Consider the following 13,615-nt stretch of genomic DNA (forward strand, 5'->3'; position numbering starts at 1 on the left):
GAAAAGATATATATAAATACATTTACTCTAAGTACAGAAAATACTCGAGGCCGAATTTGAAGTATCCCTTAGCTGGGAGTGAGCAAACAGATTCACAATAGCAATTAGACAGAAGAGACTTTAGAAATAAAATCCAGGGATATCTACAGACTGACCCTGCCCCAGTATTAAACTTTAACTTAATCTGGTTTACCCTACGGCTGACAACATCCGAAGGTTATTGGACAGCCTTGAAGACATGCCCAGGTTCACGGCATTCATTTCTGGCCATTTTCTGAGTGATGGGAGGATTTGGTGTCCCTGCATTTTCCAGATCCCAAATAAGAGAAGACAGGTAAGATCACATTAGGCTATCAAGGTAAACTTGGCACACACAGAACTTCATTCTACCCACCAGTCCGAGAGCTCAGGTGTAATAATAATAATAATTATGATATTTGTTAAGTGCTACCTATGTGCCAAGCACTGTCTAAGCACTGGGGTAGATACAAGATAATCTGGTTGGACACAGTTCCTGTCCCACATAGGGCTCACAGTTTTTAATCTCCATTTTACAGATGAGGGAACCGAAGCCCAGAGAAGTTAAGTGACTTGTCCAAGGCCACACAGCAGACAAATGGCAGAGCCAGGATTTGAACGCATGACCTTCTGACTCCAGGAGATAGATGTGCTTTCAGAGAGTAGTTCTGGGCTCTCTGACCAGCTGCAGGTTGGACACCACCACAGCTTGGTAGGCCTTCGGTTTGGTGTGAAGTTAATGTTCTGAAGTTGCCCGACTGACATGCTAGCTGCTTTTCTTTGGTTTTCCGATTCTTTGTCTAATTGTATATCTCTGGGTAGTCTAAACTAAATGGCCAGGTTTGGTTGCCATGAGAATATCTGGTTTTGGGTTGGTTCAACTTTTTTAAGGGTCACTGTCAGTCCAGAGCATTGGGTTAGCTTTGGGAAACTGCTCCAAGAGAAGCAGTGTGACGTAGTGGAAAGAGCAAGGGCCTGAGAGTCAGAGGATCTGGGTTCTGATCCCCGCTCCACCACCTGTCTGCTGTGTGAATTTGGGTGAATCATTTAACTTCTCTGTGCTTCAGTTAACTCATCTGTAAAATAGGGATTAAGACTATAAGCCACATACAGGACATGAACTGTGTCCAATCTGATTAACTTGTATCTATCCTGTGCTTAGTACAGTGCCTGGCACGTAGTAAGGGCTTAACAAATACATTAAAAAAAGTACTATTTTGGAGACAATTGCAGTCCGGAAAGCCGAAAGAGTTTCTGAAAAGTTGAGAAGTATTTCTATAGTGTCAAGGTCTTGGAGTCGCTCCTTGCACTTTTGATACTGCTGAAATGTGACTTGTCCACTGGGCTGCAGTGGTTCTGAAGCTACATTTCAATTCGGGTGTTGCCCGGTTAATGCTGCTCTCCAGCCACCTGCCCTGACTTTCTGGACAGATCTTGGCGGTAGTGGAGAATGGGAGGAGGTCAAAAGCACACTCATTTCTTTTTTTTTTGGTATTTGTTCATTGCTTACTATGTGCCAGGTACTGTTTTTTATTATTATTGGTATTTGTTAAGTGTTTACTATGTGCCAGGCACTGTTCTAATCATTGGGGTAGATATAAACTAATCAGGTTGGACACAGTCCATTTCCCATATGGGAATTACAATCTTAATCTCCATTTTACAGATGAAGTAACTGGGGCCCAGAAAAGTTAAATGATGCACCCAAGTTCCCACAACAAACATGTGACAGAGCCAGGTTTAGAACCCAGGTACTCTGACTTTCAGGTCCATGCTCTATCCACTAGGCCATGCTGATTCTTTTCCTCCTTTTCATCCTGAAGATGGTGATTATGCTGCCATCTTTGATGTTGGGTGGCATTCCTTCAGGATCTGTGCACTGCAGAATAAGGTCTGAGCAGGCCCCTGCCCATTAGACCCACCTTCTTTGGTAGACTCCTGGGGGAATGTCCTTGGCAGGTCTTTGACCATGGCCCTGATTTTCTCGGAAGTCCCAAATGCAGGTACTTTTTCCTCTGAGTCATTCTTAATGACCAGACCCCATAACAGTGACTGTCCATTCCCCCAGAGAGGGAGCTGTGTGTGCCAGGGTGGCAGAGCCCGGAAGGAGAGTCTGCTCACCAGCCACTGGCATAAGGACCTGGGACTGCTCGTCCCAGTGAGGCAGCTGGGATGTAGCTACTGAGGTCACTGTAGGGGTGTACAGCCTCCCGGAGCTTGACAGCAGGCTGCCTTTTCTCACTGCTGCATCTGTCGTATGGCCCCCATGGTCAGTATGGCACTCGGCTTCTTGAATGGACCCAGTGACCTAATTTGCTTTTACGTCCCATTGCCTGAGGTTGATCTGACCAATGAGATGCCAGAGTGTAGTCTGTGTATGCATCCCTGACTTCATCTTATATAGGAAGCGCCGATCTCTAGCCCTGAGCTGATCTCCGGCCCCTCCCTGCCATCGTCATCCACCTGTCCTCCTGTCAGCTTGTGAGCCCCATCGCAAGTAGAGACTGTGTCTGACTTGACTATCTTATGTCTATCCCAGCATATAGTACAGTGTTTGGCCACCATTATTACTGTCAGGTTGGATTCTTTTACCAAGAGTCTTTGCAGGTCCTCAGATAATTTGTCTTTCCCTTCCGGGCTTGTGGCAGTTATGCACAGCACAGATGTTGTCAGTTAATCCATCAGTCAATCTTTGAGGCTTTACTGTGTGCAGAGCAGTGTACTAAGCACTTGGGAGAGTATAATATAAGGGTCGGTAGACACCTTCCCTACCCACAGTGAGCTTACAGGTGAAGAGTTGGAAATGACAGCATGGTGTAATGGATAGAGCACAGGCCTGGGAGTCAGAAGGTCATGAGTTCTCATCTCGGTTCTGCCACTTGTTTGTTATGTGACCTTAGGCAAGTCACTTTACTTCTCTGTGCCTCAGTTACTTCATCTACAAAATGGAGAATAAGAGTGTGAGCCCTATGTGGGACCGGGACTGTATCCAACCCAATTTGCTTGAATCTATCCCAGCGCTTAGTACAGTGCCTGGCATAAAGTAAGCATTTAACAAATACCATAATTATTGTTATTATTATGTTGCAAGTCTTGGGGATGGAGACAGCCAACTGAGATCATTCCAAGGCCCCAAACCTCTCCAGGACAGAATGGGTGAATTGTCCTAGCCTAGAAAAGATGGAGAAGAATTTGTTTTCCTCAGCAGGGCTTCTAGTCTGATAGCCCAGTTAATCTTGAGCAGTAACATAAATCAAGATCTTAATCTTCTGAAAAACCCAGAATACGTTCAAGAAAATGGTGAAATCTGAGCTACTGGCATTTCTCCACCAGTGCGATCGATCGTTGTTGGCACGCACCCCAACCTGGTCCCCAGCTTCCCTACAGCTCCTTTTTTTGTGTTGCTAGATCTTGCCCGAGATAAAATACCTGCACTGTTATTTCAGCCAAAGCCCATTGAATTTGCCTGTCCCCTATCTGCTCGCCATCCCCACCCCCATTTCCCACTCTCGTCCCCCGGCCCCCATGCCAGGGAGTGGCATCCTCTCCATAAAAGCCCAGTGGGTCCCTTCCCCACTTCCAGCTGCCTGCACTCTGGGGAAGGGGCATTGTTGTGTGACCTGAGGGGCTCAGAGGGCAGGGTTGAGGGGAGGAAGTCCATCCCCAACACCATTTCCTCTCACAAACAATATAGGCAGGTCTGGGCTCTCAAAAAGAGCCTTTCCCACTGGTCACTGGGCCATGTCCTTTTCCCAGGCCAGCTCCCAGCATCCAGCTCCTGCATCCAGCTCCCAAGACAAGCCCTGTACTAAGCACTAAGCACAGAAGGATCAGGTCAGACCCACTTCCTGTCCCACACAGGGCTCACAGTCTAGTGGAGGGGGAGGGGGGAAGAAAAGGTATTTAATCCCCATTTTACAGATGAGGAAACTGAGGCAGAGAGAAGTGAAGTGACTTGCCCAAGGTCACCCAAGAGGCAGAGCTGGAATTAGAACCCAACTCTTCTGCTTCCCAGGTCTGCACTACTTCCCAAAAAAGGGTTGCTTCAGCATTCCAAGCAACTCTCCCAGCTGATGGAAACTGAACCGGTGGTTGGAATTCCCCAAAAAGGCATATTTTCCGATGCTGGCCCCAAGAGCTGCTTCCTGCGTAGGGTTTGTCTCTGACCCCAACTGAGCGTGGGCTCAGAGAGCAACTTGGATCTGGGAGCTGTGGCCAGTACTGCTACCACTGACCACTACTGTCTCTTCTGACTGGGACAGCTTGATTATTATAGGGGATAGATTGTGGTTTTACCCACAGGGAACGCAGGAGCCAAATCCCCGCTCTCCCTGGAGCTGGCTAGCGTGGACGAAGCCCGCCTGAGCATTATATCATGCACTGTACCCCAGTCGTGCTCCTTGCTTGTTGCACCCCATGCCCCAGCAGTACCATGATGGAAGGGAAGAGAGAAGGTGAGGGGCGCTGTGCAAGCTCCCAGCACTGTCATCAGTTCTTGTGCTCAGTTTCCCCAGCCTGAGCCCTCAAGCCTGAGGCTCATCACTGTGCCCACCGGGAGACTCCATCACAGTTGCTGGGAGTCACTGGTGCAGAGAAGTGTTGCCTAGCAAGGTGGAAGTATCAGTGGGTCATCCCCAGGACTGCGGTAGAACTGGACCCCAGAACTGCTGGGGAGAGGCTTCCCTGGGGAGGGGCCGGGGGACCATCAGAGACTCCGTTGGTTACTGGTACCACGTGGCCTCTGGGACAGTGGGGGCGGGGAGGCCTGGAGAAGAAGGATCAGGAAGAAGGCTCAGTGGGTCCAGTTTGGTTGTTTGGCCTAGGCCATTTCTCTGACCTCGTGGAGTAAGGGTGGCATCAGCTTTCTGGAAGCAAGAACAGTCTTGCTCTGTCTCTGGGACTGGTAATTCTTCCATTGGCCCTGATGATTGACCTAGTTCCCAAGGCCCTGTGCTGGGGCTTGTTGGTCTCGTAGTAGATGACCTCCTTCCTCGACTTTGCTCTCACTGTCCTTGTGGGTAGCCTCTTGCCCACGTCCTCCCTCCTGTCTCGAACTCCCTCCCCCTCCACATCCGGCAGATCACTGGTCTCCCCATCTTCAGAGCTCTACAACAATCACATCTCCCTCAGAAAGCCTTCCCTGACTAATCTCTCACTATTCCCTGACTATTCCCTGACTACGTCGTCACCTATGGACTTGAGTCCTACCCACTAAGCCCTTAGGTTGTCACTCCTCCCCATCTCCTGCCACAGCACTTACGTATAGATCTTTAAACTCAGTTGCTTCCCCTTCCTGTAATTTACTGAAGTGCCTGTCTCCCCCACTAGACTGTAAGTTCTTTGAGGGTAGGAATCATGTCTCCTAACTCTTGTACTCTCATGAGCACTTAGTACAATGCACTGCACTGCACAAAATTACTCAATAAATATCAATTTCTTGATCAATTCACTTTCTTCTCTTTTTCCTTTCACTTCAATCCATCAAGTGACTGAGCATCTCCTCTGTGTACAGCACTGTTCTAAGCCCTTGGGAGACCCTAACAGAAGCAAACATTTGATTCCTCCCCACATGAACCCTATATCTAATGTGTTGCCCACAACCCTATTCTCTGGTAAGAGGGTTTGTACTTAGGGCCAGGGAGGCAACAGGGAAGGGTTTCTACGAGAAAATCTTTCCCCTAACATTGTCCTAATCCTCAAAGCCTGTAAAGCCTGCCATATTAGAGCCTAACACTTGAGGAGGGGTCACAGAAGGGAGCTTCACTCTCCCAGAGAGATCTGGAGGGCTTGACTGCCCCAGCGTCACCATCCATGGAGTGTTAGGGAATTGATGGGACCATGCTCTAGCTCACTCTCCATAGCGGGGATCGCTCTGAGCCAGGGATCTGTGGGGTGAGGGAGGGAAGGCCCAGTCCCTTCAGGAGCCCCAGGTATGTAAGGGGCTTCTGGACCAGTGGGAGGAAGAGATAGTCAATTACTTTGCATTTTGGGTGATGGGCAATGTTGTGTTCTGATTTGGAGGGGACTCTAAAAATCCAGGTTTCGGAGAGTATATGCTCAGAAGGAACCACGGCCAAGGCAACCTGGTCCCCTAACTGCTTCACAGACACACTTTGGAGATGGTTTTTCTCTGACTCATCAAGCGTTGTCATTCAGCTTCACAGTAACAGTAATAGTATGTAGCAAGCTCTTACTGTGTGCAGAGTACTGTACTAAGTGCAGGGAAAGCATACACAGGTAGGAATTAGACAGGCTATGTCTTCTGATCCCTGAGCAATATCATGCTAAGGCTGGGCTAAGCCACCAGAGACTCTGAGGTTGCTCCAGGGTGCAGATGCATGGCCGGGGAGATAAGTCCAAAAAGAGTTGACCAGTGCCTCCAATCCAGTCTTGGGAGGATTGTGGAGAGCGCCCAGTTGGGCAGGGGACTGGTATCAGAATCTCCAGAAAGGAAACTCCCTCCATTACCAACCGCAGCCACAACCACGCCCTACTCAGCTCCCAACAGTTGCTTGCTACTGGCCCAGGATGTGAGGGTCAGGGTGGATTGGCCTATGGGGGCCACCCAAAGGTGGGTAACCCCCCCTTGAGAGTGCTCCAGATCTGGACCTGCCCTGCCAGGTCCTGCCTGGGCCCTCCCTTAGTCCTGCCTGGGTGATGCAGTGACTGTGGGTGCTTGCAAGTGCTGCGTGTGTGGTGGCGGCTGTGGGTCCTATGGACACTGTGGGTGCTGGGGGCACAGTGGGCCCTGCAGATGCTGAGGGTGCTGTAGGCATAGTGAGTACTACAGATGTTGTGGGTGCTGTGGGCATAGCGGGCACTGCAGATGCTGTGAGGGCTGTGAATCATGCAGGTTATTTTGGGTGCTGTGGGTACTGGAGGTCCTGTGGGTGCTCTGGAAACCGCAAGCAACGTGGGTGAGGGGGGAAGCTTCCGTAAAAAAGATCTTTGGACCGACCACCCTGAAGCTCCTGGGACCCTCAGCTAGAGGGTCAAATCTAGAGATTAGGGGAGGCCCATCTGGCCCCGAGATTCCCATGCCTGGGTCGGGTTAACGATGCCCTCCCATGCCTGGGTCGGGTTAACCATTGTCCCGCAGGTGCAGGTGCTTTCTGCCCATTGAGGTGGCATGAATTGAGCATGGCTCCCTCCTGGAGGCCCCTCCCACTCTAGTTCACTTACCTGTGTGGCTTGCATCATCAAATCCTCCCAATAGGGGTGGTTCTCGACAAAAAGGTCGCTTTGTAGCCAGGTTCATATCCAAGTCAGTTGCTGATTCTGAGGCAAAGGATTCTTGGGGAGAGTTTGGGCAAACAGGCAGCCCCAGTTGCACTAAGTTCCAAATGTCCCACCGCTATTCCAGTCCTTCTAAGGACAAACAAATTTTGGAATCCTCCACTTTCGGTTTGGGGTTGGTTATTTTGGGGCATTGCAGATGAGAGATATTGGATTGCAAGCACAAAAGGGTCAATTTACGCCTGGCATAATCCTAAGTGTCTTAAATTGAGTCAGAGAGTCCTCAGTGTCTTCAGTCGAAATACTTATGGCATCTTGTGCATTCAATCGTATTTATTGAGTGCTTACTATGTACAGAGCACTGTACTAAGCACTTGAATGAATGTGCTTGAAATGTGCCACCGCTCTTGCCACAATTAGCTGCTGCCAAAGAGTGAGATATTTTCCTTCTTTCTGTACAACTAAGTCCACATCAGCAACCCTCAGGGTCCCTCAGCAAGGAGCAGGAGGGAAGTCAGGAGAGGAGCAGTGAGTGATGGGTTGGAGGAAAAACTCCCCACCTTCCTCTCCCCGCACAGCCCCCCAGATTCTGCCTTTAGCTCCTTTGTCCGAGGGGCCTTGGACATCCTGCTCTCCGGCTGCTCAGACAGTGCTATGTGAGCCGGGCAGGGCTGTGTGGGGGAGGAGGCGAGGGGCCTCACCCAAGCCTCCTTGAAAGAGCCGCCGCTGCTTTTGTTCCGGATAAGAAGAGAACGGGAGTTGGAGGGGGAGGACCCCTGCCCATCTCAGCTACTTTCTCTTGTGACTCCGTAGTACAGGGAGATGAAACTGAAGCCACCAGAGCTAGAGCCAAATAGATAGAATACCATACCATTTAAAAAAAATAGAAAGGAATAAGAATTCCCGAAGAGGCTTACTTCTATTGTCCTGTTTGGAATATTTATGGGAAAAGTTTGCTGCAGGCATTGCCTTTGGGAGAATTTCTGGGCACTAGGCTAAGTGAAGGATTATGGGATTATTTATTTCAGGGAAAAGCAAAAGAACTGAAGATAAGTTGTGTAATAATCTAATTGCACTGTGGAGGAGAGTGGGACACACTGCCGATTACCCTCGGCTGCCTCTCCCGGAGGGAGAAGCAGAGCACAATCGGATTGCAGTTTAAGTAATCGAGTTATTTTCCTTCCAAAGGATCTATACTTTGCCTCCACCAAATGTGATTTATTTCACAAAGATAAGGCTTTCCAGGTTAGCCTGCAAGTGTCTTTTGTTCCCAAACATTAACGTTTTATGAGGCTGGAAGAAGTGGCTCCTACATGACAGACCAAGAATTTTCTTTGTGATTTCCCAGAGGTTGCCCCAGTGGGCTCAGGATAAAGCTTGCTGCGGCTACTCATCTACACAGAGCACAGTGCGGAGTGCAGCACAGACCCTGAACTCTAGAACTGGTGTATCTTGTCAACTCCAGGGTCCAGGACCCACGCTTCAGGAGCTCTGGGAAGAATGCTGCTGCCAGTGAAAGGAAGGGCAATAAGGAGGAATGTAGAAATACATTTTGAGTTGCGGCAGGCAGTCTCATCCAATACAATTCCCTCCTGCCTTGAAGGTGGATGCTTCAACCCTGAAAACGAGCACAGTTCTTCACTGGAAGAAGGCCGGCTAAAGAGATGGAGAACACCTCCAGCACCCCTCACTCCCTTTTCTTTGGCTGTCTTCAGGGGGTTCCTCCAGAGGCGCTGGGCTGGCTGACTGGTACTGAACCAGTCCCAACTGGGCAGGATAAAGCCAGTCCTGGCCAAACAAACAGGCCCAGAAATACACTACACCAGGTAGCCCATCAGGTCTTTTTTATTAACAACTTTTCTTTACACATACTGTACAGGGGTCCTATGAACAATCAAATATCAAAAGGCACCGCCGAATCCTGCTCCGAAGTGCCATCGTCTCCCACCTCCAGAAGATTTAAGCTACCGTAAACTTTACAATTTTGGAGTCGAATAGATGGATGCAATGGGAGACGTTTATATGTACACAGTAGTGGCCAAGAACCAGCTTCTAGCTTTGTTGCTCGCGACCCCTGAGGAGTGTTTAGTTCCCAGTGGTCCCAGCCCCCTCCAAGAAAGCAAGTATTAACATTTGTGAACTAAGCCCTGAACAGGTCCTGCCTAGCTAGCACTCATCCACACAAAACACAACACAATTATATAAATAAGTCACTGCAACATGACAAACTCCGACTGTAAATACAAACTGTACACACCCACACACGTGTGCGGTCAGTCTCATGTGTCTCTCTCCGGACTGGAGGAATGGCATGAACAAGTCTCATTTTGTCCAGGGACCGTGCCAGCACCGTTAGCTGGAGTGGAAACTGGAGGACTCGGACTCTGTGGAGACCGAGGAGTGTCCCGCCCGCTTGCCCTTGGACAGGATCTTTAGGCTCGACCCTCTGCTGACCGAAGTGAGCGCGTTTTGGGCCGAGGTCTTAAATTTGGCTCCCAGGAAGGCGTAGAGGATGGGGTTGAGGCAACAGTGGAAGAAGGCCAGGGCTTCGGTGATGGAGACCCACTTGTGCACAGTGTTCTGGAAGGCACAGCCCTGCTTAATCACCCCAAGCAGGATGAAGGTGTCGATGCTGATGCCGATGTAGTAGGGCAGCCAGCAGGCAAAGAAGGCCAGGATGAGAATGACCGTGGTCTTGAGGGCCTTGCGCTTCTGGTGCCCCTTGGAGTGGGACAGCTTGGAGATGATGATGCAGTAGCAGGTCAGGATGATCAGGCCTGGCAGGATGAGCCCGACCACGATGTGCTGAAAGCGGAAAGAAATCAGCCAGGTGTCATGAGGGTAGAAGCGCTCGCAGATGTACCGCTCGTCGAGCTGGCTGGTCTCCGCGAAGATGAGGTCAGGTATCGTAAGCAGCACGGCCGGCAGCCAGACGCCCACATACACCACTTTCTCGGCCAGCAGCTTCCGCGGTCGCTGGCTGTTAGTCGCGTGGACTATGGCCAGGTAGCGGTCCAGGCTGATGAAGGCCAGGATCAGGACGCTGCCGTACAGGTTGACCGTGTAGATGACGTGGATGGCCTTGCACAGGAAGATTCCAAAGCACCAGCTCACGGCCGCGTCCACCGCCCAGAAGGGCAGCGTGAGGACGAACAGCAGGTCGGCCACCGACAGGTGCAGGCGGTACTTGTCCGTCATGCTCCGCAGCTTCTTCTGGTAGCCCATGACGATGATGACCAAGAGGTTGCCCACGATCCCGGTGAGGAAGATGATGGAGTAGATGGTGGGGAGGAAGATCCGGTTGAAGTCTGCGTTCTCCTGCCTGTAGCAGGGCTCCTTGTAGTTGTCATAGTCCCCAGAGCCGGAGCCGGACCAGTCTCCGTCGGAAGAGTTGTCGTGGATGTCGATGAAGCCTGAAGGGAGCTGGAAGGAAATGGAAGAGGCCCTGTCAGTTCCTGGACTTTGGGGGGAGGGTGGGTGCAGGCGCAAGACTTCAAAAGTCCCGGGGGGATCAGAGTGCCCAGTGGGTCTCCTGCTGAGGAGGGTTTGTGGGGAGCTGGCTGGCTGGCTGAGATGGGGAAACGCCCCAAAACGTTTGCGGTCTGGCCCGAGACCTCCTCCGCGGGGGGAAGGGGAGGAGCACTAGTGTCGCAGAGCAGTCCTCTTTCTTGGGAAGCAAGCAGAAAAGTTGGCCCGAGGGGCAGCGTAGAGGGTGCCCGGGGCCACATTCCCCTCCTGGGGCCACATTCCCCTCCTTCCCGCTGCCCTTCGGACCCCCACTGGCCTCCCCCAGTGCCCAGCCGAGGGCACTGGTCCGGGCCGGCCGGTCGGCCAGGGAAGGGGGGAACAGTGCAGAGGCGGCGTGGCCCCGGGAAAGGAAGCGAAACGCAGCCCGCCAAGGGTTTCAAAGCTCCAGGAAACCACCGGCCGTTAACCGGCGGCTCAGTCAGCCCTGCAAGGGCATGGGGGATGGGGGCGAGAGGGGGGAGGGAAGGGGGAACACTTGGCCCAGCGCAGCTGGTAATGGGAAGTGCATGTACCTTCCACTGACACACCCCTACTCTGAAACGCTCCACCGACCTGGCCCGGGTGCGCGCTTACTCTCCCGCCCTGCCCGTCGATGCTCCCTCTACCGCCCTATGCCGGGTCCCTGCGCCCTCCACCACCCTGCCCGGGGGCCGTGCAATCTCCACCTCCCTGCCCGGGATCCGTGCACTCTCCACCGCCCTGCTCGGAGTCTGTACAATCTCCACCACCCTACCCCGGGTCCCTGCGCCCTCCACCTCCCTGCCCGAGGTCCGTGCAATTTCCACCGCCCGGCTCGGGGTTTGTGCAATCTCCACCACCCTACCCCGGGTCCCTGCGCCCTCCGCCACCCTACCCCGGGTCCCTGCGCCCTCCACCTCCCTGCCCGGGATCCGTGCTATCTCCACTTCCCTGCCCGGGATCCGTGCTATCTCCACCTCCCTGCCCGGGATCCGTGCAATCTCCACCACCCTGCCTGGAGTCCGTGCAATCTCCACCATCCTATCCCGGGTCCCTGCGCCCTCCACCTCCCTACTCGGGGTCTCTGCAATCTCCACCGCCCTGTCCGGGGTCTGTGCAATCTCCACCACCCTACCCCGGGTCCCTGAGCCCTCCTTTCTGCCCGGGATCCGTACTATCTCCACCTCCCTGCCCGGGAACCGTGCAATCTCCACCGCCCTGCCCGGGATCCGTGCAATTTCCACTTCCCTGCCCGGGATCCGTGCAGTCTCCACTTCCCTGCCCGGCGTCCGTGGAATCTCCACCACCCTGTCCGGAGTCCGTGCACTCTCCACCATCTTATCCCGGGTCCTGAGCCCTCCACCTCCCTGCCCGGGGTCTCTGCAATGTCCACCTCCCTGCCGGGGGTCCGTGCAATCTCCACCTCCCTGCCCTGGGTCCGTGCAATCTCCACCTCCCTGCCCTGGGTCCGTGCAATCTCCACCTCCCTGCCCGGGGTCCGTGCAATCTCCACCTCCCTGCCCGGGGTCCGTGCAATCTCCACCGCCCTGCCCGGGGTCTGTGCAATCTCCACCACCCTAGCCCGGATCTCTGCGCCCTCCCCCGCGTCCCTCGGTCCACGCATCCTCCACAGACTCGCTCTCTACCCAACCGCCCCCATCGACCCGCCCGCGGGCCAGGCACCTTCCCTGAGCGGGCTCTCGGTGCATCCCCCAACTGGCTCTGCCTCCAAGCAGCCCCCATCGAGGCGCCCTCCACCCTGCCACTCTCTCTCTCCAAACAGCCCCCTCCACCACCGACCCACTCCCCGTCCACGGAGCTCCCACCGACTCGCTCTCTACCCACGCAACCTCGACCGCCCGCGCCAAGGCCGGAGTCCGGGGAAGGGGCGGGACACCACATCGGCCGGGACAGCGGAGAATGCAAAGACCATTTGGGGACAGGGGTCCGGCCAGGTCCTGGCACCCCTTAACAAACCGCCTCCTCCGTGCAGTCTCCGTCCATCTCCCCATTCATCTCCGGTCCACGCACTCTTCTCTCACGCACTCCCCGGCCGGGTACCTTCCACTTAGCACCTCTCGCCCGGGCACGCAACCCCTCGTCTTGCACTTTTTCCATGCACGGCATTTTACACTTTTGCATTTTACTCCTCGCCATGCTTTTTACACACACACACACACACACACACACACACACAGAAGCCTGCACGGTCCGCTCGTCGATACGTTGCGGATAGTCCTGGCACCGCCGCCTGCACCCGGGAATTCCGCCCCTGTGCCAGCCGGCGCCCCTCGGCTCCCCCTTTTCGCCCGCGGGTCATTCATTCGAATGTATTTATTGAGCGCTTACTGAGTGCGGAGCACTGTGCTAAACACTTGGAAAGTAGAATAGAGAAATAAAGAGAGAAAAATCCCCGCCCACAAAGGGCTCATATTCTAAAAAGGGGTGCCAGTTCCCGCCCCGCAGCCCTAAATCGAGGCAGAGATGGAGGTCTCAGGGTGCAGCCCCCGCGGAGACCCTCCCAGCCCGGGCGCCGGGGACCCCACACTTACGCCCATGTTCCCGGCCCGCAACCCGCGCTCCAGGACCCCGCTCATCTCCGGCTCGACTGTCACCTAGCTCGCTCAGCGTTCAGCACTTTGAACCGGCGGCTCGGCCCAAGATCCCCTTTTATACCCTACGGCGGGGAGGCGGGCACAAGCGTTATCCGGGGAGGGGCCGGGGCGGGACCGTCTGTGTGTGTGTGTGTGTGTGTGTGTGTTTGTGTCCGCGTGTATGTGTTCGTGCTTGGGGGTGCCCCATTTAGGCGGGAGCCTCTACCCCAGCCGGCGGCGAGGGAAGACCCCCGCCACGGCCCCCAAAGCTCAGGGCGCCG

The 13,615-nt window shown here is 53.6% G+C and overlaps 1 protein-coding gene across 1 annotated transcript; it reads right to left on the minus strand.

Annotated features, from left to right (window-relative positions):
* Positions 1 to 9,081: 9,081 nt before the first annotated feature.
* CXCR4 (C-X-C motif chemokine receptor 4) lies at positions 9,082 to 13,380 on the minus strand. Its single transcript, XM_029071506.2, has 2 exons — positions 13,293 to 13,380; positions 9,082 to 10,677 (listed from the first exon to the last, which is right to left on the minus strand). Exons 1-2 carry the CDS (start codon positions 13,335 to 13,337, stop codon positions 9,607 to 9,609), a joined length of 1,116 nt encoding a protein of 371 aa, XP_028927339.1. The 5' UTR covers positions 13,338 to 13,380; the 3' UTR covers positions 9,082 to 9,606.
* Between the last annotated feature and the right edge of the window lie 235 nt (positions 13,381 to 13,615).

The sequence above is a fragment of the Ornithorhynchus anatinus genome, chromosome 9, assembly GCF_004115215.2.
Source record: "Ornithorhynchus anatinus isolate Pmale09 chromosome 9, mOrnAna1.pri.v4, whole genome shotgun sequence".
Lineage (NCBI taxonomy): Eukaryota > Metazoa > Chordata > Mammalia > Monotremata > Ornithorhynchidae > Ornithorhynchus > Ornithorhynchus anatinus.